General features: G+C 36.9%; 3 protein-coding genes across 9 annotated transcripts; 2 read left to right on the forward strand and 1 right to left on the reverse strand.

Moving 5' to 3' along the window:
- Positions 1-107: 107 nt before the first annotated feature.
- On the forward strand, positions 108-2764 carry LOC110846853. 2 transcript variants are annotated; one of them, XM_022093693.2, is made up of 6 exons: positions 108-542; positions 971-1070; positions 1141-1327; positions 1390-1472; positions 1542-1677; positions 1761-2764. In XM_022093693.2, exons 1-6 carry the CDS (start codon positions 470-472, stop codon positions 2739-2741), a joined length of 1560 nt encoding a protein of 519 aa, XP_021949385.1. In that variant the 5' UTR covers positions 108-469; the 3' UTR covers positions 2742-2764. The 2 variants fall into 2 exon arrangements, with proteins under 2 accessions (XP_021949385.1, XP_035706394.1); XM_035850501.1 differs by lacking the exon at positions 108-542 and adding an exon at positions 830-885.
- LOC110847484 lies at positions 2765-7069 on the reverse strand. Of its 3 annotated transcripts, XM_035850499.1 has the most exons (8): positions 6944-7069; positions 6782-6861; positions 6114-6714; positions 5464-6038; positions 4965-5364; positions 4446-4884; positions 3988-4341; positions 2765-3908 (listed from the first exon to the last, which is right to left on the reverse strand). In XM_035850499.1, the coding sequence occupies exons 3-8, from the start codon at positions 6617-6619 to the stop codon at positions 2952-2954; spliced, it is 3231 nt and encodes a 1076-aa protein (XP_035706392.1). In that variant the 5' UTR covers positions 6620-6714; positions 6782-6861; positions 6944-7069; the 3' UTR covers positions 2765-2951. The 3 variants fall into 3 exon arrangements, with proteins under 3 accessions (XP_035706392.1, XP_035706393.1, XP_035706391.1); XM_035850500.1 differs by having other exon boundaries at positions 6812-6995; XM_035850498.1 differs by having other exon boundaries at positions 6774-6995.
- A 1157-nt stretch (positions 7070-8226) lies between these two features.
- Positions 8227-24445, forward strand: LOC110846183 (amphiphysin). Of its 4 annotated transcripts, none has more exons than XM_022092840.2 (13): positions 8227-8745; positions 8824-8848; positions 18686-18821; positions 19185-19354; positions 20739-20823; positions 20897-20950; positions 21028-21056; positions 21133-21255; positions 21356-21473; positions 21971-22405; positions 22505-22846; positions 23196-23311; positions 23395-24445. In XM_022092840.2, the coding sequence occupies exons 1-13, from the start codon at positions 8702-8704 to the stop codon at positions 23470-23472; spliced, it is 1755 nt and encodes a 584-aa protein (XP_021948532.1). In that variant the 5' UTR covers positions 8227-8701; the 3' UTR covers positions 23473-24445. The 4 variants fall into 4 exon arrangements, with proteins under 4 accessions (XP_021948532.1, XP_021948533.1, XP_021948534.1 ...); XM_022092841.2 differs by having other exon boundaries at positions 20745-20823; XM_022092842.2 differs by having other exon boundaries at positions 8228-8745; positions 22685-22846.
- Positions 24446-24547: the final 102 nt, after the last annotated feature.

Consider the following 24547-nt stretch of genomic DNA (forward strand, 5'->3'; position numbering starts at 1 on the left):
TGCTGTTACTGAAATCCTCAAGACGTTAATTTGAATGCACAGTTCAATCCGAGAATAAGTATGCCCATGCATTTTATCTTTAAATTTATTTGCTATTCATGACTGGAAAACAATTCATTGGCAAATGGAATACTGTTGATTATACTTCACAACCAAATGAATAAGCGTAAAATTGTAGACCAGAGATAACTCGCAATTAATATTCACCTGGAACCCTTCTTTGACTCCATGCTTAAATGCTATCTTGGTTTTTGTCTTTTTGGTTTACATAATCGATTAGTGACACCAGGAAAACCAATGGTGCTGAGGCGTGTGTGACAAGCAATAATTACGCAACCAGACACCCAGCATTATCACTGCACGTACGTTTGTTTGTTGTAATGTGAACTTTTTAAACTCGCTCTTTAAAGTAATAAAACTTTTTTTTGTCTGAAAAGAACTATTTCTGATATTCTTATATTTTCTAAATATGAGAGGAAAGCGATCCGAAAACCGATCTGTGACATCGTACTACCGATATCAATCCATCTCAGACCTTGGTGGTAAGTCCCTATTGTTAATAAAGCCTGAATCTCCCCGATTACTAAAATGCTATTATGTATTATTCCTCGTCATTAAAAAGACGATAAGAAAGGAAAATCTGTGAAAAACCGTGTTTCCATTAGTCCTGGAATTAGCATTAGTTTCACAACCTCAGTGATTTGAATAAGATCAAGATAATAATATGTATTTACGTAGAAAAATGAAAAGTTTATTATTGGGTCGGGTTTCTTAAGTAGCATCTTCAATTTAGGAATTTGAGACATTTATTTTTTACACTTTGTTTCTTTGAATGAATCATAAATAATTAATTTGCATCAAGCTTGCTTGCCTAGAAAATGCAAGGTTCAGCCAAATACAGTATATGTATAACCTGTCAAGTTATCAGAAAAATTAACTTTGATTCATGTTTACATATTTATATTTTCAGGCGGACATGCTAGATTTACTGGGCCAATTCGCGTCATTGTCTTCTGTTTGGTCACTATTATACTTCCTTGTTGCCTCCTAATTGCTCCATTGTACATAAGGTAATAGATGAAATAATAGTATCGAAAGACGACTAAATTTACATTATCTTTTCTCAAATTCTACATTTAGATACAATGTTTTTAAGGATGTCATTTACAATTTGGGCGAGTCTGACCTGATCATGGTAGAGAAGCCGATTTCTACATTTTGGTGTGAGGGCCACGACTTGTGGATGAACGCCACTTTTCATGCATACCTATTGGATGAACAACCCGAGATTTCTGAAGACCTGCAACTATTTGAGATGGACAAGCACGTGCGTTCATTTGTTCCTATCGAGGTTTCAAAGTAAATTATTTAATTCAGGCATGTGAACAGTTACAATTGGCTGATGATTCGTTGGAGTATTGGGGCTTCTTTCTACTTCAAGGGTCCAAAGTAATTTTATCAGTTTGTTCACGGTATACCACATGTACATGCATTTAATAGATAGGATTCCAATATTAATATGGTACAAAAATATGTTAAAGATACGATGGGGCTCGTCTTATGGTCGTAAAAGGCACAAAGAATTTAAAACATTGTGCATTGCTGGACCCATCTCCAAATCCAGACCAAGTCGACCCATGGGAGGACGACGTATCTGCGCAAGGTGGAGAAATTAAAGTAAGTGCAAACAAATGAATATAAGCTGAAACTATAAAATAATCTAAATAAGACAATTTTATCAATTTTTTCACCCTTTAAAGGTAACATTTCAACAAGGAGAGCATGACATTGTTCAAAATCAAGACGGTCAATACGAAGATCCTCGAGATAGAGATAACAATGGTACATCGAAAGGCAAAGGAAAGCGCGTCTATAAGACAAACCGAAAAACTAAAGACAAAACACAGCAGAAAGGGGTGCAAACGGCCCATGAAAGTATGAAAGTTAACCGGCATCGTCATAGGCCGAGGGGGAATAGAACAGAAATGCTATTTACGACGTCGTCGACTTCAACGACGATTACTCCAAGCATTGTTTTTTCCAACGATACTGAAACAAATAGATCAAAAAGGTACACAGAAGACGACACCTTATTTGACACGCATGACTATGTTACATATGATGAGCATGACGATGATAATTTGGAGAATGAGGAAGAGGACGAGGACATGCCACCGAATCCTGTGGGCGTTGAAGCGGATGAGATGGACTTGGACACTGCTGGTGGACGAAGAGATGACGAGACCATTGACGAAGAGGACATTCGTTCTTCTGGAAGTTCTTTTGCAAAGAATTTGTGGAGTTGCTACGGGGGGGATACGTTATTTACTCAAAGTTTCAGTGCCTCCAGCAGATGTGTCAGTCAAGATAACATGATGAAGCATGCCATCAGAATGCGAACCGTGCATGAAGTGACTGCAACGGGCTATTTTTATTACATCTTTTTCTCTGATAATGACATCATCAAGAACGACATCTTTGCTCGATTTACCATTGAGAAAGTGGTGTACAATTTCCCAAATTATACCCATTCATGTAAAAATACTACCCACTGTTCATTTCCCCTGAATTTTTTATCGAGTGAAAAAGTTTTGCTTGAGGTTCCTCTCCAAGATGGTGTGTCAGATGAAGATGCCTTGGCGCAGATGATTTTGATTTCAAGCTGTCGCCCCAGATTAGGCGTCTATTTCATATTTCCAGTATCAATCATTTTCTTGATTCTTTGCTGTGCTTTTATGTGAATCAATCAAAAAACAAACTTACATTGCGGTACGTTACACATTTTTGTAGATTTTAGAGTTATATATATTATCCAGCCAGTAAAACCAAAAGTTGTATACAAGTATAAAATATTTTTAAAAACATTAAAATTTATACCCCGTGAAGAATGAGACTCAACAATATCACAATTCGTTTAATTTGTACAATAATTATTCATTCTAACAGAATAATTAAAATCCATGTTTTTTACTCTTGCTGGCAGCTTGATTTTTCTGTTGCGGAAATGAAGGTACATCATCCTCGGGGACAATATTTTGTGGGAAATGAGGCTCCATTTCTTCACATTCATCCATTGTCTGTGAGGGATTCAAAGGTTGGTAAAATTCATAACTTGATTCCGCAACTGGTTGAGATAAATACTGAGAAAATAGGGAATCGCCTGCGTCACAAGTATGGGTAGCATTGTTAAGCTGGTCAACAGAGTCGTTATTTTCAGCCGATGGAGGTTCATCGTCAATTTCTAAGTCATTATTGTCCTCGTCAAGGTTCGTTTTGTTCTTTGATCCATTAGAGCTTGAAGATGATATGGATTTATTTCGCTGTTTTTTATGTTTTGTAGCAGTGAGTGAAGACAGCGGCTGCTCACTTGTCTTCCTTTTTAAAGAATCACAATCAATCACTTCAAGCTTTTTTTGACGGTTCTCTAAAAATTCTACATCACGAGTTCCATCTTCACTCAACTCATTTCCATATAGCAAATTAAATTCAGCATCATGTCGTTCTTGTTTGAGCACAAGTTGTTCCTCTTCGTTGTCATCTCCACTGCTCTCATATTCCCAGAAATCAAGACATCTTTGAGCAATGTCTGACTTATATCTACGAAGTTGATCAATTTGTTCCTGGAAAGTGATTTCATTTTCTTCCGTTAACAACTTGTGGATAAATTCATCAGGTTTTTTGCTATCGAACGGCTCCTGGCGAACAGTGGTCATTTTTTGCACACCTCGAGCACTGGGTTCCATTAGTAATGAGTAATCAGTTCGCCTATATGCATTTAAACTGGGTTTCAGAAATTCTGATTTTGAACGTGCTTCCATTGATGCCTGCCAACTTTTCGCAAACTCTACAAATTTAGAGTCGGATACTTGAACTTTTCTGTGTTGATCTATAGGGGGTTGCTCCAATTCCTGCAAACATTTAAAATAAAAAATTTGAAATGTACTTCATCTAATCACAGTGATTTGATTATAAAAGTATTAATTATACCTGACAAAATAGATCGCCATACACGTTTGACGTGAACACCAACACACCACTAGGATCATGTGGATCCTGCTTATTACGACCACCTTTTGTTACTACAAGACCACTTGTCCATGAGTAATTGTGCGCCTTTGCTCTTTGATGCTCTGCTTCCCATGAAAAATCTGACCCAATGGAGCCGACAGTGTCGAAAAACTCACTAGAGTTGGATAAGTGTCGAGGAAGGCAATGCAAAACTGGATTGGCTGCTGTACATTTCGGTCTATCGAAGCACTTCACATGGGCATGATCAGTGATGCCACATATTGTGGTTCCCAAACGTTGACTGCCAGCTACGACCATCTCAAAAGACCCGTCCTAAAATAACAGAAAAAATTAAAAGAAGCACATGTAAAAAATCACTTAGCATCAAATATGTAGCTCTGTCACCAAAGCATCAACAAGTGTATAAAGGGTAATACCATAAAAGTATCCAAATATGCAGCCGATTGCATTCCATGTTCAAATTTTAAGACCGGCTGGCCTGGTACTCTGACGTCCATCAAGAATACTCTGGCAGTTGTGCCGACATAGTAATAGTTCTCCTTACTGCTCATTTTTAGCGAGGACATATATTCGTTCAACATAATCTTGGATTCATTAAAGAATATTTGATCCGACCAGGCCAGAGAACTTTTCGCCCTTCTCAGATCGAATATCTGAATCAGTGGAGCTCTGGATTTAAAGGTGGTTCTTCGATCTCCTATGAATACTTCCGAATCTGTCCATCCATAAAACATGTGACTGTGGTGCCCAAACTGAACGCCCGACGCGTTATTGACATATTGGAATTTGGGATATTCAAAGAATTTTGGGGATCGGCGTGTCGATTTGTTCAAGTTAAAAATCTTCACAGTAGTCCTGAAATTATGGAAATCAATATCAAAATACGCACATTATATAACAACAGCATAATTATCATAATGCAAGTATGTGCGTACTCTTTGGTAAGGTCGCATATCCTCAGTTCTAAATTCTCATCTATGGTTATAAATTCTGCTGAATACATTGGATTAAAATCCATCCCCAAAAGCAATGGATCCGGAACATACCCTTTGCTAAAGGTTTTATTGATTCCGTAAGATATGTTTGGAATAGAATCCAATAAATATGGAGTATCCTCTTTGGTACTATAAATATCAATTGTTTTGCCACGTCTGACCCCAAGCAAATCAAACGTTCCAGCGGGTGACAAAATTTGATGAACAATGTTACTCAATGGGTCGCTAATGTCACTTCCTTGTGCAGCAACAGGTACACTTGAAATATCCTCTTCCCATACAGATTGAACTCGATACGATAACATTGAAGACCGTTGTGATTTCTCCAAGACAATCTGGCCTGTAATGGTGAACGTGAAAAAAATCAGCACCACATACCTCTCTCACTCAACTAATCTCAAGTCAATAAGTGCTTATAAAGTCTTTCGAATTTACTTACGAACTTGTGAATGGTTTCCCACAAATACTACTCTATTATCACCCCTCGTTATGGAACAGCATGAACCAGAAGCGCCTCCGTACACATAATTCCAAGTCGCTTCTAATCTCAACTTTGGAATATTTTTTATGACAGCCACTTGAGATTTCCCAAGTTTTGCATGTGGAACTTGGCTTGCTCTCTTACGTCGCAAAAATCCAAGCTTTACAGGATTATTGAGTAGGATGTCGTGTTCGTCATCGTCCTCTGAACCTTCAGACATGTTCTCAAATAAGTTATCCCGCACTTGGGCAATTGTTAGTGCCTTGGGTTTGGTTCTTGTAGGTTTGAATCTTTTATAAACCTGTGTGGAAGTGGCAGCAGCCGAGGTACATGGCGCATTGCCGTCTTCAAGTGCTTCGACGCCGTAATTGCAATTTGTAATAAGGTCATTTTCGGACTCATCAGAGGAAGTGGGCACATCTTCGAATTTGGGTTGTCTTGATTTCGGAAGTTTTGCACATTTTGATCTCCATCTCACCAGTTTTTTCTCCTTCCGGTCTCTTTTCGTCAAAGGTCTGAATCTTGGAGAGACCCTACGAGAAGATAAACCAGTTTATTTGCACTTCTATGAAGCACCAAGTACAGATAATATTAAAATATTTGCTTACTTATCTCGTTTTCTAACGTTCTGTAAACTTGTTCTAAATGCTTCGATATACTTTTCCCAATTCAAAACTGGAACTGCACAAATATCCGTCTGGTCCAGGAAATTGTCCGACGTTGTGGAAGGATACTGAACGAGAGGGATGGCAACAGGGACTCTGGACTCCAAGGGAAAGTCTCGTTGTATTTGGTTTCCTCTACATCCCGGGGGTCTTAATAGGACGACCTTCTCTTGTCCACCCTGATGATTGTCATCAATTCTTAGTGACTCCACACTGGCACAAACATCCGCAATAGCATTTGGGTAAAAAACGTCTGCTTGAAAGCACAGGGACGGATTGACGTTTCCTATTTTCTGTGCATATGAATACATGGTGTCCGGTGCTATAACGCCATAACGAGGTCCAGCCACTGATAGGCCAACGTTTCGTAAGTCGCGGAGGAAGTGGGGATCCTTCCAATTTCTGTGTTTTGCCCCAGTGTCGTTGGGAATTTGAGCGTTGAACGCCATGAGTAAAGATATTCTAAAATGACCAAACTTTAAACTGATGATGTGTAGCTCCAAGCTGTAAGCAGAGGTCGCTCATATTATAGGTAATCCGGAACCTGATGAGGAAATTATTAATTATAGACAGCAATTAAATGAATGTACAAATACACTTTACATTTTTACCATTTTCATCGTATGTATGTACAAAAATACCAACACGGTCACCCTAAAAAGTCGTCAATCGGGGTATATCGTGGTCCAAGCTTAAAAATCGAAATAGTCACCTATTAAAATAATATTGCCGAAAACATTTGCAAATTAATTGCAGATCACAAAATCACACACGTGCGAGGAATGAGAGTCGAGTAGAGAGAGAGCGATTCCCGCTTCACAGCCGACGAGACGTCTTTGTGTCCCAGCGTTTTTTCCATGATTTTTTTTAAACTCTGCAGAATGTGTAATAACTTGTGCAGTGGTAATTTGACAATTTATTTGTTTACTAATTAGCAACATTATACTGGAAATAACAACTTAACGACGTTCCAGCATGTTCTAATGGCCTTCAACATTACACTTATGCATTCTTAAGTGATGTGTAGTTCCATTCTCAATGTCATCGTTTTGGCCGACCTATTGTAGGGTTTGGTCATGAATAAAAACCTAAATTCATAAACTAATAAGCTTGTCGTCAGTCGCATGTCATCTCCAAATCCGTTTAAGGCAGTTAAAATTTGACGCGTTTGACTTTGTCTGGATTCGCCCTAGCAGGGAGTGGATTATTGTGCATTGTACACACGACCTTCAACAAATATGAATCAAATCCAGCAGGACTTATTAATCTAGCTGCTTTTAGTCATGGAACCACCAGTGTCATTGTTATTATGCCAACCTTTTTACTGATTCTGAGCTGTTTATCCTCATACTACACTTATTATAAATATTATTACCTACTTCCTCCATCACTGCTCGTCCATCCCTTTTGTCCCATTAGTTCACATTCGGAATCATAAGTTGGGACGACGAGCCTCTCATTATTATTATGGCCACACTACACGGGCAGCAGGAAGAATATACAAAGAGCGACTCTTAAAAGGATAGTGGTCGTGCATACGTAATAATACGTGGGAGATGCTTCATTCACCATCCATTCTTCCTTCCTTTTCCATCCATGCATGTTATTTCTATGAGCATAACAAAGTGAGCAGCCAGAGTTATGAAAAAGGTTTAATAAAAAAGTAGCACCAATGCAAGTCCCTCTGCCAAGTTAAACCCAGCATCATCATCACCAACTTCATCATTACACGTTTGTTGGGATACAAGGCTCTGCATAATGGTAACGTAGCTGGCTTGGCAATGTTAACAGGGATGGAAGAAGATGGGATGATTTTTTTATATGTGTATATATGTTCATACGTACGTTTCTGTTGATCTGATGGGGTCTGAGGGAGGTTCGTTTGCCGTTTACAAGTTTGTTAAAGACTGCACAACTTTACCAGAGCTTTAAAGACTTGAACGTATGTGAAGGTATAACCTGCACCGTGTACATTGCACAAATGTATGTCCGTACTTATTACATGCACCAAAAACAAGTTGGTTAGATTTGAGCTCTGAATGTAATTCCTGTTGGCAGACGAGTGACTAGCTCAGTCTTCGGCAGCCTAGTTGCAGAAGATCATACTTTTTCCTCGTCTCAACTCATTACGTGATTTTTGTTAATAACAAAACACAAAACAACAAAGCTTAGAAGCTTTGCTAGTAGATCTGCTACCCAGCAATTAGCCACCACACTGCATTGCTTCGTTTCACCTCATTAATAAAATTATCGACATATGCGCATTGCATTGGTTTACGTATAAAGCTACACTGTTTGTTTGATCTACTTTCAAAAGGAGCCTACTTTTAAGCGTTTAGATCGCAAAATTCAACCCCTAAGTCTTTCGATCAATTTGCCTGATTAACTTTGGAAGCTTGTGAAATTTCAGTTTGGGGTTTATGTGGTTACATAAGCCAAGGTTTTGTGGAACGTGATTTTATACTCGCTGAGAACGAAGACGAATAAAAAGTTCCCGTGATTTCCGCAAATATTAAGTTGATCAATCCGGGATGACCACGATGGTGGACTCGAAAATTGGAAAAACTTTCCAAAGGTACATTTTTGTATCTGTCACCTAAATTGATTATGAGTTAGCATGATTAAATAACAATTCATAAATTATTCTATGTAGGTCTGTCGGACGGGCTAAAGAGAAGGTAAGAGATTCTCTTCCTAAGCAGTTATTTGTGTCCTGATTTTAATTTACTGTAGCCTTTCATCAAGTTCCAAAAACGAAAAAGTTCAGTTAGCACTGCATATAAAATTAATTGACATTTCGCTCAAGCAATCCAAGGTTTATTCATATATATACCAAACCAAAATTGATTTGACCTTAATTATTATGCACGTGGGTTCTCCACCAGCAACAGCGCACTACTAGTAGACTCGTAAACTATTTCCCAACCCATTAAAATAAATAATGGGCCACCAATTTAGCTTAAGTTTAAGATTTCACCAAAACTAGGAAAGACTTGCGATTTTCTGATTTTATATTCATAAATTTCATGTAACTTTAATTTATACAATTTGCCAAGAATCATGCAAATGAGTTTGTTAGTGAACAAAGGCCGGAGTCAACTCATCAACCCGGACTTATTTTCTCTGCTGCTGCTTCCTTAATTCCATACGGTTTCTTGGCACGAATAAAAATAAAATGTCTTTGGCAAGGTTTACTTGTTTGCTCAGGTCACATTTTGCTAGAGATGGGCTATGTTGAAACCAAAAAGCCATTGCTCTGTGTTCCATATACACACGCCCAATGAGTGGATTCTCGATTCGCGACCTGAAAATCTGCATCTTGGCTGTGACTCGGAATCTATTTTTTGAAGTTTATTTAACCAGGCGACGATTCTAACTAAAAGCTTTACAAGACTAAGTATGTCTGGACCGTCGAGCCTGAAAGTTGAGCATGCGTTTTGCGAATTCCGGCATCGTATCCGCACAATTGAATTGTCAGGGATTCGGTCTAACCTCTAAAACTGAATGGGATCTGAATAAGCATAGCATTGCATATGCATCCATAATTCAATTCCAGCTTTCTTACGGGATCCTTAGACCAAATAATATTATTACTTACAGAACAAAATATTTTGCCAGGCAGTCGTACATAGAGAATTTGAAACTAAGGTGGTATACTGACAAACCACAATTTTACTATGTACAACGTCAGTACATTTAAATGTTGCACGTCGTGCATTGTTATTAGAATGCACCTTGATGATATTGTTCAATTTTGACGTTTGTGCCATTTCCTTTACTTGATCACAAAACAATGAAACCTAAAAACTGACTGCAATGCTTGCACCGTAGTGTAAAGAATGACAGTCATGACGCGATCATAATTGTTGTTCGCGAGGTTGCTCCTTGTTATAAATTTTGAATGCAACTGCAAGTAGCTTTTTTCTCCGCTATTTTAACATTTGTATTTTCACGTCACGAGAAATGTGCGCACAAAAAATCCCTACACCTAAATCATCCTCCTATCATTCGCCTGTGTATAAATGGACTTGGAAACAATCTTGCAAAATGTTTTTATTTTGAATCTTGAACTTGATCAAATTCAAAACGTATGCACAAACAGTTGGGGACGAATAATGACAATTCAACAAGTTGAATGCTCGTTTAATGATAATTCGGTATTTTAATGATTAACTATTGAATCAAGATAGCATGCAGAATAAAAACCTGTTGTTGCCAAATTTCCATTCGGAGAAGTTGTATGTCGAATTTGCTCACATACAATTTTAATCAGACCCACCACTTAACTCGTGAAGTTAACCATTTAAAGAGGACAAGTAAAAGTTACGATGTCCATAATTCGTGTCACCAGGCGACAGTAGAGTTACCTTAATTCGTGAGGGAGCTTTATCTCTAAGGGATCATTATTCGTAACCAAAAATGCCAGTCAAATATTGTACTCCGTGACAACTTTTTTCGCAAAATTTTTAATTTTTAGCCCGACCCAGGGCTTGTGTACCAGTGTTGTCCGTCTGTCCCACGCGATATAATAGTATAGTTCTGTGGTCCCACGTTAACTCTTTTTATATCGACTTGAAATTTTCCACACATATAAACCATCCAAATACACAACTCGGGTTCGAAGACTGGTTCGATCGGTCAAGTGGTTGGCCGGTGGGGGTCAAGGGTGACGAAAATTCAAAATTTGTATGAAAGTTGATAATGATTTGCTGCAATGAAAGAATATGACGTGGAATTGAATAGATTTTTATCATGAGATACGTTATGTTTTGACTCCATACTAAATTTTGGCTGATTATATAAATTTTTAGAAATCGGTGTGGACCACCCTCTAGTGTCCCTCTGGCCAATTTTTGTTCATATTTAACTTCCTAAATTATTTCATGAGAAGGCAGTAAGTATCTCTGGTTTTAATTTCAGCTTTCCATGTTAATTCCTGAAACTTGGTGGGGTCACCCCATAGCCTAGGGTCCTTCCAGATGAAAATTTTTCAGATTCCAATGTATACTCTTCCATTAAGAGCCATAAGAAAACTAAATGCCAAATTTCAGCATGATATGATGATTTTGAAAAATCAGTATGGGTCACCCAATAGGACCCTTCCATATGAAAATTTTACCAATTTGAGTTCATATTCTTCCTTTAGGACCCATTTACTACCTCTGCACCAAATTTCAGCTTTCTACGAAAATTTCGAAATTTTGGTGCATAATACCCCACCCACCCAGACGACCCCTACGGGTCAACCAGTGGACCGATTTTGTCCATCTTCGAATTCGGTTCCTAACTTTGTCCAATATGCATCTCGTAAAAATTTCAAGTCAATCGGCCAACTCGTTCCAGAGTTACCGAAAGACAGACAGACGGACGGACGGACATGACAATTACATAAGCCTTGGTTCGGGCTAAAAACAAATGTCGACGTCACGAATTATGGCGAATTTGCCTGAGAGCGACAAACGTCTACGTCACGAATTAAGATAAGGTTTTCTGTGGCAACATATGTCATCGTCACGGGTTATGAACCGGATTTTTGAGATGACATATGCCTTTGTCACGAATTATGGACAAGTCGCCAAAGCGACATATGCCACTTTCACAGATTAAATGGTTAAATTATGGCGGTACCCACTGCTAGCTAATAGTAAACCCCCCACACATACATATACACAAGTTGGTCATCTTATAAACATATTTATTAGGCTGGGGTTGAGTTTGCGTGCCAGAGAGCAAAATGTCAAAGTTAATGTTGACAATTACTCAGGCATGACGGCTTGCGACGACGGTTAGAGGGTGATAAATAATTGACACCATGTAAACCTTATATGTGGTGTGGGGGCCAGTCAAACAGTAGCACTGCCAGTATTTCTAACTTCACGAATTCAGTTTTGAAATTGAAATTGCAAATATTTAACGCTTAGATAATTAAAATGCTCAATGTAAAGACAGGTTTGATGTTGATAATCTCAATCTGCCTTCATCTACCTCAAGTCCGAGTATTGTTTGTCTGTTCATGACTACGATAACCTTTTAGACGCTGAGATGATGCAGATGCGAGTGGAGCGATGATAAAAGTTGATGGTCAGTGGAAAAAAGGAAATTGAGGTTCATCTAACGGGACACCAACATCAGTCGATTCGTATAATGCATATCGGTTGTAAAATAATAATACGCATCTGACTGGTTTGGCTCACTTATAAGAACTTCATCTTCACTCGTTCATCCTTTTATTTATTCACTCATCATTAGCTTAAGGTTGTGTTGTTATCTGTCTAATAAGAATTGGCGATTTGGTTGTGGTTCACTCACACACAAACACCGAGTGGGTACGTATTGGGTTAAGTGTGAAGTTGAAATCCGGCCGGATTGTCTTCCTCAAGTGTTGTTTCGTCGCTTTTTGTGACTCGGTCACTGGGCCCCTTTGGCAGGCAAATCAACGCTGATACGACGACGATTCGTTTTGAAATGAGGGTTTCATTGGAATGCAGCTCAACAGCATTTAAGGTTTGTAGGTAGGTAGGTGGGTAAGGAGATTAAATGACACACATAATACTTAACTAATAGCTAAAGTCGTCCCTTCTGCACATTGAAATTAGTTGAGAATTTAGGTAATGAAATGTTCAATGCTCTACACTAAAGCACATCCACAAACCGACCATCTTTCACAGATGCATTGTACCATGTTGGACTAATGGCTCTTTTGATTTTGATCACCTACGAACGTACGTATCAAGAAGAATGCGCAGAGAGAAAGGATTGGTTATACTTGCACTGTCATTATGTCAACTCATTCATGCTATTTTATTAATTGAGAGAAATGTAGCTCAGTCAAATTGTTGCCTTGCTCTCCATCAACTTTTTCTAATGGCACAAAGAACTCGACCCAAGCCAAGCCAGCTCATATACTTATCTGATCCGTTGATATATATTTAATCCAAGTCAAGGAGATGGATGGAAGGGGCAAAAAAATTCAAAAGTGGTCGCTATTCTTATCGAGTGTGCTATCGACTTTACATTTGGCAAAGAAATGCAAGCATGGGAAGAAAAATTGCTCATTTTGAACAATAATCATGTCGAGAACTGGCAGTGACAAGTGACAAATGAAGATGGAATGAATCATGACAATGGACATTTTCCACGGCTGTTGAGTTTGATTGTCTCCTGGCATTTAGTATCAAATTTTGCATCACGAGAAAATAAAACGCAGAAAAGGAATGACGTTTGAAGTATTTACTTATCGGTTTATACACCTTTTCCGAAGCTACATATCACATTCTAAGAATTGTTTGGTTTGAAATTCTCACCAGTCGTAAAATAAATGCTACGAGTAGATTGACGATTGTAATCAAAATAATATTTTATGTTATTACCATTTATTAGTTGATAAATAATTATGGGCATTTTCTTTCGTGTTATTCCATGAATAGAAAACCTGCTCTGGTGTAATTAGTACATTTACATACATATTTTTCATAGTGTGCATCTTAAGGTTTCTCAGCGGTGTTTTGAGATCAATGACCATCAATAACAATTTCAGATGCAATTATCATCCCCATAATTGTATTTATATCCGTAGTCGCCTCATGATAAAAAAATATGTATAATGGTGATGCTAGATTTCCAATTTCGTCGTCATCAACCTCGAGCCCAAATCTTTTTAAATACATCAGACTCTGTGTGGGTGTCGTTAATAAACATGGTTTGCATGTAGGCTGATACCTTGCAATGACGCGAAGGCCTTTTTACCATTATTCATCCTTGTTACTTTGGCGTGTGTGTGTCTTGTTGCGGTTTGTAAGCAATTTTGACTTGTGAGACCAATAAAGGTTATTCGGCCAACCCTATATTCGAAGTGCAATAGACAACACAAATGAACTTTCACTTTATTTCTGCTAGTCGAGATCTCTAACCTCTTTGCTCCACTCTATATTTGTATTTATTTTTATTAGTGGTGTCGTTTTGCATGCATAAATTCCTCAGCAATCTGATCATTAGCAACTGCATTCAAATATTCAAATTGGACATGCATATTTTCACTATATTTGTAAAATCTAATCGATACATGAAGACGAATCAATAGTTTCACTGAATAATCAAGCAATTTTTAATTCTGGATTGATTTATATTTTTTTTGTCTCAACAAAGGGCACATAAAAGCTCATTTGATAAGGTTGTGATGCCAGCTGAATCATTGTCATAATAATGTCAACACTGCACGACTTTCTATTCGTTTCGTTATAATCTCTAAAAACTTGTTTCAAAAACAATGAAATTTGAAAGTGGAGGCGGATGAAGTTTAGATAAGAAACCGATCATGGCCCTGAAAGTAACCAACATTGGTGGGTGTTGTACTGAATGAATTGTTGTACTTTTCGCAGTATTTTGACCTGCTTTATGTGCATGTTTAACTTGATTAAGCAAATAAAAAGTATGACTCAACTAGATCCATATTTATGTATTCCAGCCCACTTGTACATTTATTCAACTATGAATCCGTCAAAAATAAAATTGTTAGATAAAATTAACGGAGGACATGGATGATTATTACGACAATAAAGTTTAGTTTTCCTGTTTAGCAAAGCTTGGTGTCGTCATATAGTTAACAAGTCCTTTATTTTTTACTGGTGGATTGTAAAGTCTGATTTGGTGGATATGCCCAAATTTTCATGCTAGCTACTAGTAAATAGATGACACGTCCGCAAAAAACTCGAAACAAAAGCTCGTTGAAAATTAAACAAAACAATGAATATTTACTAATTTGGGGTCATTCGATGTAATCATCTCAGCTTCCGGTGTCCAGTAAACAACATATCACACCTACAGGCTTCCTCTGATTTGTACTGTAATCTGCAATGACTGATTACGGGGCTCTGTGGTTTATCATATTTGCATATGTTGATTCCTTGTAGCTGGAAATACATGTATATATAGTAATATATACATACATGTATATATACCCTTGGTGGTAGTAGCTTTGCATAAATGCAAACCGTGTGTGGCTATCCTCTACGAAACTTGATCGGATTGTTATTTACATACTTTTATTATATGTACATACAAGTTCGTTTGATCTAAAGCATATGAAAAGATACGTGTAGATTCATACGTAGTTTGCTTTCACAAAAAACTCGACAACCATTTATGTGCATACAAAAATATAGCTGCGTGTAACCAACAGACAAGTTACATAAACATCAAATTCAAATGAAATGTTGATTATTATATTTTAGTATTTTACAAACATATGCTCTTGTAATATAATTATGACTGCTTGGCCAAAAAATAATTGTTCCTACAATCTTTAAACGTTGTGGCTACATATATGTATGTACGTACATATACGTACACAGGACAAAAGGCAATGATGCAGGCGAGCACGATCCAAGCGGTTCTTCTTGTGTCGGTCAGATATTTAGTTGAGCATCTTAATTCTGGTCATGATTATGAGGCTTAAGCAGATGCGGAACGTTAACTTACGTAATAATCTTCTGTGCATCTAATTGGACGGAAATTGCAAAATTCCTCTTCTGCATATGTATGTGTGTGGCTCTTTGGTTGCGAATGCAGAAAAAATTAAAGCTCTAGCAGGGCATGGCCACAATGGATCACCGTAACCACTTTTCTGTATTTAACCTTTTCTCCTTGCACCCACGTATGTTCTGACCGTGTAGGATTACTTCATATCTACCTCAAGTTTTACCCTCGTAAATATTACGCATGAAAGACGAGATTCAGTATGATGAGCAAATATTTTTAAGCCATTTGAGAACAATGTTGCTTCTGTGAACTATGTATGTACATATTTACCAGCTGTATACAAATGCATGTACGCCATAGTGGAGCACATAATTTTGGTAAATGCAACCTGTTAGTTTCTTCACACATACTTCTGATCCGATGTTATACACTTATTGTGGGTTTCACTTATCAGTCTGTGTACTATTACGTAACATACATGGAAAGGTATTAAAGTAAATGAAGATGTTGCATTCACACACTTAAAAATCGGCCAAATAGAGAAAATAGCAGACTTTGATATAATTTTCATTTATCGTCCCCTTCAGGAGATATCTAGCTATTGAAAGCTTAATTGGAACAATACAATTTATTCTAAAATACCATCCACGCTACCCGTTCAAAACTCATTACAGAGAGAATAATATTATTTTAAAGGTATTTAAACATTACAACGCATTCATCATTGCAATTAGTATTTTTTAATATTCTGTTTGACAGTCAACATTCGTCAGCATGCTACTAATAAAAGTCACCCACGATGTGCCAAGGACATGACTCACAGCGTTATGATAACAAAATCTTCATTCTTTCAGCCGTAGGGTTATTTATATTAGTTGTGAATGATTCTGGATTTGCCCTAATTCCTGCCAGCCGATCAATGCACTAATTAAGGCTCAAATAATCACAAATGCTATCATTTATTGCTTTTATTGGTATAGTTTAAGGTGCGAAATACACTGGTTGCATTCAGCGGTGCTATTATGACGGAGCAGAGCAGATGCATGTTCTACTTTTATTGTAATAAGTGTGCAGCAATTATAGTTTAGAGCATTTAAAGGAAGAGTGATTCTTGTTTGGTGAATTCATTGTTAAGTTGACTCGTGGATTTATTCATACTTTATCTCCCAATGTCATGACTTAATTCAAAGCGAGGTCTGTTTGGATTGAATAAATCTTGAGAATTCAATGCAATCCAATCCAACGCCCGAACAATACTTTCTTTGCCTGTGTGCTAAAATGCTCACGGTCGAATGAATTGTCGATACGTCATGAAACTTTTTTTATAATTCATGCACTCGATGCTAACAAATTATTGTGAATTAGTTTGATCTACATATTACAGAGTAAAATGCAATCTAAAGTAAGCATCGTCTTCGACTTGTTCATTCGTCTCAGTAATTTTTGGAATTTGGACGCAGGAAAACCCCAGAAGGAGGGCGTTTTTCTCTGGTATCAAGTCGTCCAACTAAATAAATTGTAATTATGCAGTAGCAGACTTGACAATAGTTAAATTACCATTTAAAATTTAAACTGTAAAACGTGCTGCATTTTATGGTGGATGCATATGGTGAACTTGGTTAATAGTCCCGTGATCAGTAAACGACGTCAACGCCAACTCTGAATATTAATTTTCCATGTAGTTTATTGACTTTATCAGTTTCTAATTTGCATTCACAGCTGGTGAAAAAGATACAGACTGGCTGAAATTTCAAGATCCTCAAATATTTATCAAACATAAATCTATAATTATAAAAAATAATAATTTCTAAAATCACGATTTAATTGAAATTATACTTATTTATCTTGCTGCAACAAACAACAGGAGTTTCACGAGATTCATATTTATGTAAATATATGCATGCATATAAGTTGAGCTGCCGTGATGGCACTTTGAAATTGTGGACAACCCAAAATAACTTTGCACGTCATAATATGTAATGGACTGGATTTAAAAAATAATAATCTTAAAACTCATAAATAACTGCATTTTAAGTATTGGCATATGTTTGATTATTTTGCTGTATTTATGATTTCATGGTTTTGAAACATTGAACATGGTTCTGTTCGAAGTAATAAACAGACCAAAATTAATTTTGGCAAATTTCCAAATCCAAAAAAACCGGTTAGAAGAGCTGGATTATCTGACATTCGTACAAAAGGGACGTATTTTAAAGATTGAATGTACTGCGCAATGACAAATGTACTCTTCTCGTAGTCAGTCAGCATTGACTTCAGTGAAGTCACTTCACTATTAGAGAACAATCTACTATGGCCAACAAATTAATATTTGGTCCATTTTTTATTTTACTATTTAAAAGTTTTTTTATTGCGAATTAGATTTTTTAAACTCCTATCAGCGTTCGTGTATTTCTTCATTGCGATTGATTACACATTTGTTATGCAAGATAGGTATTTTCGAAAATCTGCATTTCGTAATTCAGTGCACAGTGCATGGTTTTATACTTAAGAATGTTTAATTATGTGGTCTCCCATTCGACGAAACTTGTGATATTGTCGTACATCCATGCATACGTAATTTTGTCATAGTCAAGAAGCTCCCGGATTTTGGTTCATTTCATCAACAGTTTCCGGCCGGCATCTGTCTTTCTAAAGCCAACTCCTTGCGTCAGTTTTTTCGAGCTATTTTTTGCCCAGACTAATGTATGTATAGAAGCGCAGTGTTTCCAATATCCCTTCACACGGCTGAACGTAGTGTTTACATGCAATTCATGAGAATTTAAACTTGTACGTTGAGGAGGCTGTTGCATTTTCTGTTTCTTCTAGAACTATGTAGGAAGTTACGTAATGGAATGTACACCGCAATCCCATTTATACTCGTAAAGGCAAATTAGTATTTGCGGTGTCTATGCATGTCCATACATATCTCTATTCCACGTGTATCTGCATGCAATCTGACTTTACACATGCCTTCCATTTTCCATCCATTGTCTAATTGTCTTACATTATCACCGTATAATTTTTTTCTTTCGTTACAGTTACTACAAAACTTGGGGAAAGTGGACAGGACTGCAGATGAAATATTAGATGAACAAATTGGCAACTTCAACAAGCAGCAAGGGGCGGCCACAAGATTGCAAAAAGAGCTCAACAACTACATTAGATGCATTAGAGGTACATCACAACTATAGAAGAGCACAGATAATAATGCACAATAAGGCATAAGATATTTTAATATGCTTCTCTTTTTATTTGAAAAACGAAATGAATGAGCAAATCCAAGTTCAATTCATGTTTTGCAAGTACACGATTCTTTCCTCAAAGTTATTCTCTCGCTAATTGTCATTGCTTCCTTTAAAAGAATAATACAATCACGTTCAACCTTGAGCTTGTGTGAAAAATATTGACCTAGTGATAATAAAAGTGTCAATCTTACTTGCACCAGGAGAACTCCTTTCTCAAATATATGTACATGACACTGCTAATTCAGTGTTTCAATAACTGTGTTTTTTAAACGCTAAATATGTTGTATTGCAGCTTGTGCCGCAGCAAGTCGGTCACTATTGGAATCTGTGGGCGAGGTTTACGAGCCGGAATGGGGAGGAAAAGAGTTACTCTCCGTAAATGCCCAAAGCGTGGAGCTCTTGTGGAATGATTTTGCTCACAGGCTGGCAGAACAAGTACTTATCCCGCTGAACACTTACCAGGTACATGAACGTCTTGTCGTACTTGAACAGCAATAGACTTCATTAAATTCTTATTAACTGGTGCACGTCTGTCGGGGCTTGTATTTCTTTAAAATGCTACATGTTCAGTCACTTGGTCAATAAGAATAAGTGCTGTAAATTTGACTTGACGTGGGGAGCTTTTTCTGACATTAGTTAGCTTTCGTTGGTTCGTAGCAAGAAGCTAAATTATTCCAAATTCCTGTCCAAATCCTGCAAAAACCATTTTCAATGTAAACTTGGCCATATTAGGCAAGACGACTATACATGAGTCTGTTGATGCAAATAAATAGCCGAGCACCTTACCAATCGAACGAAGTGACCACTATGGCTGACTGACTATACATAAGTATTATGCAGATAATGGGGCAACTATGTAGAAACAAAACTATCTTCCAAAAATGGGCCTTTGCTAAAAAATAATAAGCTTGCACAAATAAGATAACTTTTATTTTATGTAGCATGGAAATAATTTATTCTTGAAACTTTGTAAAATTTGCATAAGATAACTGTAGCCAGGTGTTGTCGGATAGCGTACAGTTCTCGAAGAATGAAATGCAGGGAAAATATATATGTTGGGAGAAAGGACAGGTTTTCATTCAGATTCATTCAGGACAGGTTTATTTTACGTACTTATGTATGTATCTACACACTTGACTTTTTTAGCTCTGTGGACTATTTTATTTTATGCTAAAGCCTATGAAGTTTTTGGATCTGCATCCAAGAACTGTAAATTCTAAAACAATTGAATCAATCGTTGCTATAATTTTATCAAGTCAGAGTCGAAATGAGTAATGCGTAATAACTTTTAAAAACGGTTCTGTCTTTGTATTAATGCTTGTTCTGTCCTAGCCTGACTTTTCTGAGATCGCATCAGTAATTCAATTTCATCCTGGTTCACATTAAATAACTTTCATCTCCATAAATACATTTTAATTGCAGTTTTATGATAGCCTTCCTTATTGGTTTCGTAAAATTTCTTCACCCACTGCGTACTAGATATTACTAATAATCGAGTTACTATTTTGGCTTCATGGTTCGCTTTCAGTGCTCAACATTAACTTTTCCTTTCGATAAATTGAATATTCACAGACTTTTGTTTTTATTTTACGACTATTGCTCTGTCTGCGTCTTTCATTTATGAATATCACACAAGTAGCATTCTTCAGTTCTACCATCATTTCATGCCTGTTCTGCTAATTGGGATTATTTTATTAAAGTAGATAGTTAAAAAAATTGAAAAATGCAAGGCTATTTGCGCTTGTAAATTGGAACTGTAGTGTAATTGGGTAAAGCGGTAGCTTGAGCGATGCTTGTTTCGCCAATGATTTAAGTGGACAATGGACTTTTGTCCTCCTCAAACTAGGGACAGTTTCCAGAGGTTGCTGCCAAGATTAAAAAGAGGTCAAGAAAACTGATTGATTTCGATGGGGAGCGACATGCACTTCAAGGTAAATAATTACCAAATTTTGAAATGTACTTATTTGACAAAATGAATAACATCACAACTATTTTTATACAAAGCTTTGCAAGGAAATCCCAGGAGAGCGGAAGCCAAGTTGGGGAAGCAGCGAGAAGGTAAGATCAGTTTGGGGAATGTTTTATGATTTAAGTTTTATAAGTTTAATAATTGACAATTATTTTTTTTGTTGAAGCCCTCGAAGCTGCTAAACGTACTTATGAAGTGAGTTATAAATTATCCATGCATAAATATATCGGATCGGGAACATGTCAATTATTACAAATGTTCAATATATCAGGTATTAAATATGGAACTGCATGAAGAGCTACCCAGTCTTTACAATAGCAGAATTGTCTTCCTTGTCAGCGCAATGAGCACTTTATTCGCATCTGAAAATATCTTCCACGCAGAAACAAGCAAGGTAGTTCATACAACGGGAAGGAAATATAAATACATAAGGGATTGCATTGATGAATCATTTTTAATAAATTAATTATTGATAAATCATGTCATGTCCAAAGGTATTCACTGAAATGGAAGGAATTGTTGAGCGACTAAGTGCTAAAGGAGATCTTAACTTCAAAGTGCCTACAAATGCCATTATGAATCACACTGGTGGACCAGACTCTCCAAAAGACGGTAATTATTAACCTGTTCATTTCAAACCACATCAAATATTCTGTCAATTCAGGTTGTTGAGCTTGTTCACTGGCTGAGTGTGTGATATGGGTTTATTAATTGACAAACAAAAACGTTCGTATTAACAAGGATTTTTTGCGTATAATTTCACATTTTCAACTAATTTGTATGATTGATTGATCGATTGTAACAAAAATATTTCTCTGATTGATAAAACAAGTATTTCCACTATTTTTTCAAATGTGTCACATAACCTGCACAATTTGTTTTGTGAGTATCTCATTAGTATCTCAATCGTTCGTCGTATTGACTTGTTCATACATATTTCATAGTTTGGATAGTTTAAAAAATACATATATATAAATCACACGTATACCGGGGTTATCATAAATTAAATTTCTTCCATCTAACTTTATACTACCATTCTAAAACAAACAGGTCTTTTTTACTAATAACATTGCACGGGTTTTTGATTGGTGTGAACTAATTTGTTGCAGAGAAAGGTGGAAATGCATCATCCTCCGCCGGTAACAATAGCACTCCATCCAGCCCAGTTTCCCCTTCAAGACCGACTTCGCTAAAAATGTCCACACACCAAAATGGGGAACAAAACACTAGCTTAAGCCCCACAATTAACAAAATGGCAGAGGGAAGTAATAATCATGTAACAAGTAACGGAACCCACACCACAAATTCACCACCCACACCCACCACTTCAACACCCTACACAAACGGCATGTCCGCAGAGAACGGAGATGAACCCAAGTTAGAAACAACCCAACAATCACCACCCTCAGCAGACACGAATAATAAAACGAGTGATAAGATGATAAATGGAGTGGGCAGTGGTAGTGATGATGGAGAAAGTACAGTCGTGAAGGCTTCTTCCGTCGCCCCCGTTGTCGTCGCTCCCTTGAGCGATGCAGAACCAGGTAAAATGACGGATAATTGCAAACCCAATGTAGACAGTGTTGTTGTAGAGAAAGACGAGCTCATTGACACGAATAAAAATTCGACCCCTGACGCTACAGCTCCCACCATGGACGCAAACAACAATGACACTATCGTTCTAAAGAAAACCGACAAACCTGCTGACGATTGTAATTCTGACACCACTGGTTCGGACAAGCTTAAAATGGACGTAAAAGTTGTGGACGCCACCATTGATAATAATAAAGGAAAAGCAACTGAGAAGAGTAAAACTGGCGTAGAATCCGATGACGAGATGAATCTGACAGCCACAGCCCCCGTTCGAGGCGTTAACAAACCTTTGCATGGAATTTTAAGTCAAAAGCATGCCAATGGAGAGTTGTCTGAGGAATCACCAGCAAAGGAAAAAAACAATCCTGGTGTAGGTGATTCCAAAGAACCTGGTAAGATTTACTAAAATATATTGCGACAAGCTCAGCACCAACCAAACAATATTTATATAAACGTACACCGTAAAATAATACCGCTTGTCATAAAAATGGAACGAATGAAAAATTTGCTTGAAAAGAAAACTATTTTATACATAGTGAGCTTGCCAGGTTCGATTGGTCAGACAACAATGATTTACAAAAAGTGTATGCGTGTGAATTAATTTTGCTTGGCTTCATATTAAAAATATTAAAATCTTTGATCATGTCAGATAGTGTTTCTTATCAAGAAACACATTATATGTATATTATTACTGTTACGTGTGCAAGTTTCATAGAATTTTCGTGCCTTCCTTTGGTTTAGGAGTCCTGTATCGTGTGAGGGCGACGTATCGGTACCAAAAGGAGGATGTGGATGAATTGTCGTTTGAAGCTGGAGAAATTATTCGGGTTATTGAGTACGAGGAGCCAGAGGAACAGGTCAGAAAGAACTATTTAACCAGATTAGTATTTATTAAATGGGAAATTATTTTCACAATGTGCTTGTTGATTTGTTATTTCAGGAGGAAGGATGGCTGTTGGGAATCAAGGAAAATGGGGAGAGGGGGATGTTCCCAGCCAACTTTACTCGGCCAATTTAAATTGGTCACACGACCAATTTAAATATTTTGATACGAGTCTTCTTTATGTCGGATAATCAAATTCTTTTCTTCTCTGAGATGTTTTTTTCTGTACTAACATTTTTAGTCTGTAGGGCTTTATGTAGATCTGTGAGTAGAGTAATATAAACCAGTTCGTCAATCAATTTGAGATTAATATTACATAAATATCTACGTAGATACATAAACATACATCTTGATCCCGTCCAATAATTATAATTAATCGAGTAAGTCTACACTAGTTGTCACATTATAAACTTGAATGCTTTAACACCATGAATGCTGTGTAGCTATGAAATATCTAAGCACAACTTTCTATCTGCGTCAAGAAGAAGAAGCATTTGAATCAAATGAGATTGAACTTATATACTCTCGAAAAAACACCAATTCAACATTTCCTGAACATACATTTTACTGACTAGCAGTTATATACATATCGGTCGTATATGCTGTTGCATGAAAATTAAAAGTGCCAAAGAGCAGCGCAAACTCGTGTCAGATTGTACATATTAAATATGCAAGAATTTTGGAATTTATTGAGTTGAGTTATTCTCCAAGCAAAAATTGGCCTACAAATAATATATAATTCTCATCTCCTAGTTTCAAATTTCGTAATTCTTTGTTTAGTGTACAGATATAAATGTTTTGAGCTTTTTTTGGGTTGGTTGGTGAGAGTTATGTTACAATTAACAAGATAACACTTTACGGATGTGTACTTACATGTATACCTTCTATTTGGATGCACAGAGCATGGATTAAAATTGAGCGGACAGTACTTTGAGTTTTAATGATATTTCTCCACAAGGATAAAATATGTTTATGTCACTTGTCACAGAAAATTAAATATGCACAAGCGAAATAACTAATATGATGTATGGATGAGAAATTGATATGTAGTGATGTGAGTCAGTGAATGAATAATAAAGTATTTATAAAAAAATTCTTCAAGAGCTTATTTCAAGATTGTTCTACATCATGATCATTTCGTACATATTTATCACCCTTTGCAGCTTCTCACAATAAAACGTACCACGAGAAAAGGTGAAAATAAATAAAC

Source organism: Folsomia candida, unplaced genomic scaffold, assembly GCF_002217175.1.
Source record: "Folsomia candida strain VU population unplaced genomic scaffold, ASM221717v1 Fcan01_Sc003, whole genome shotgun sequence".
Lineage (NCBI taxonomy): Eukaryota > Metazoa > Arthropoda > Collembola > Entomobryomorpha > Isotomidae > Folsomia > Folsomia candida.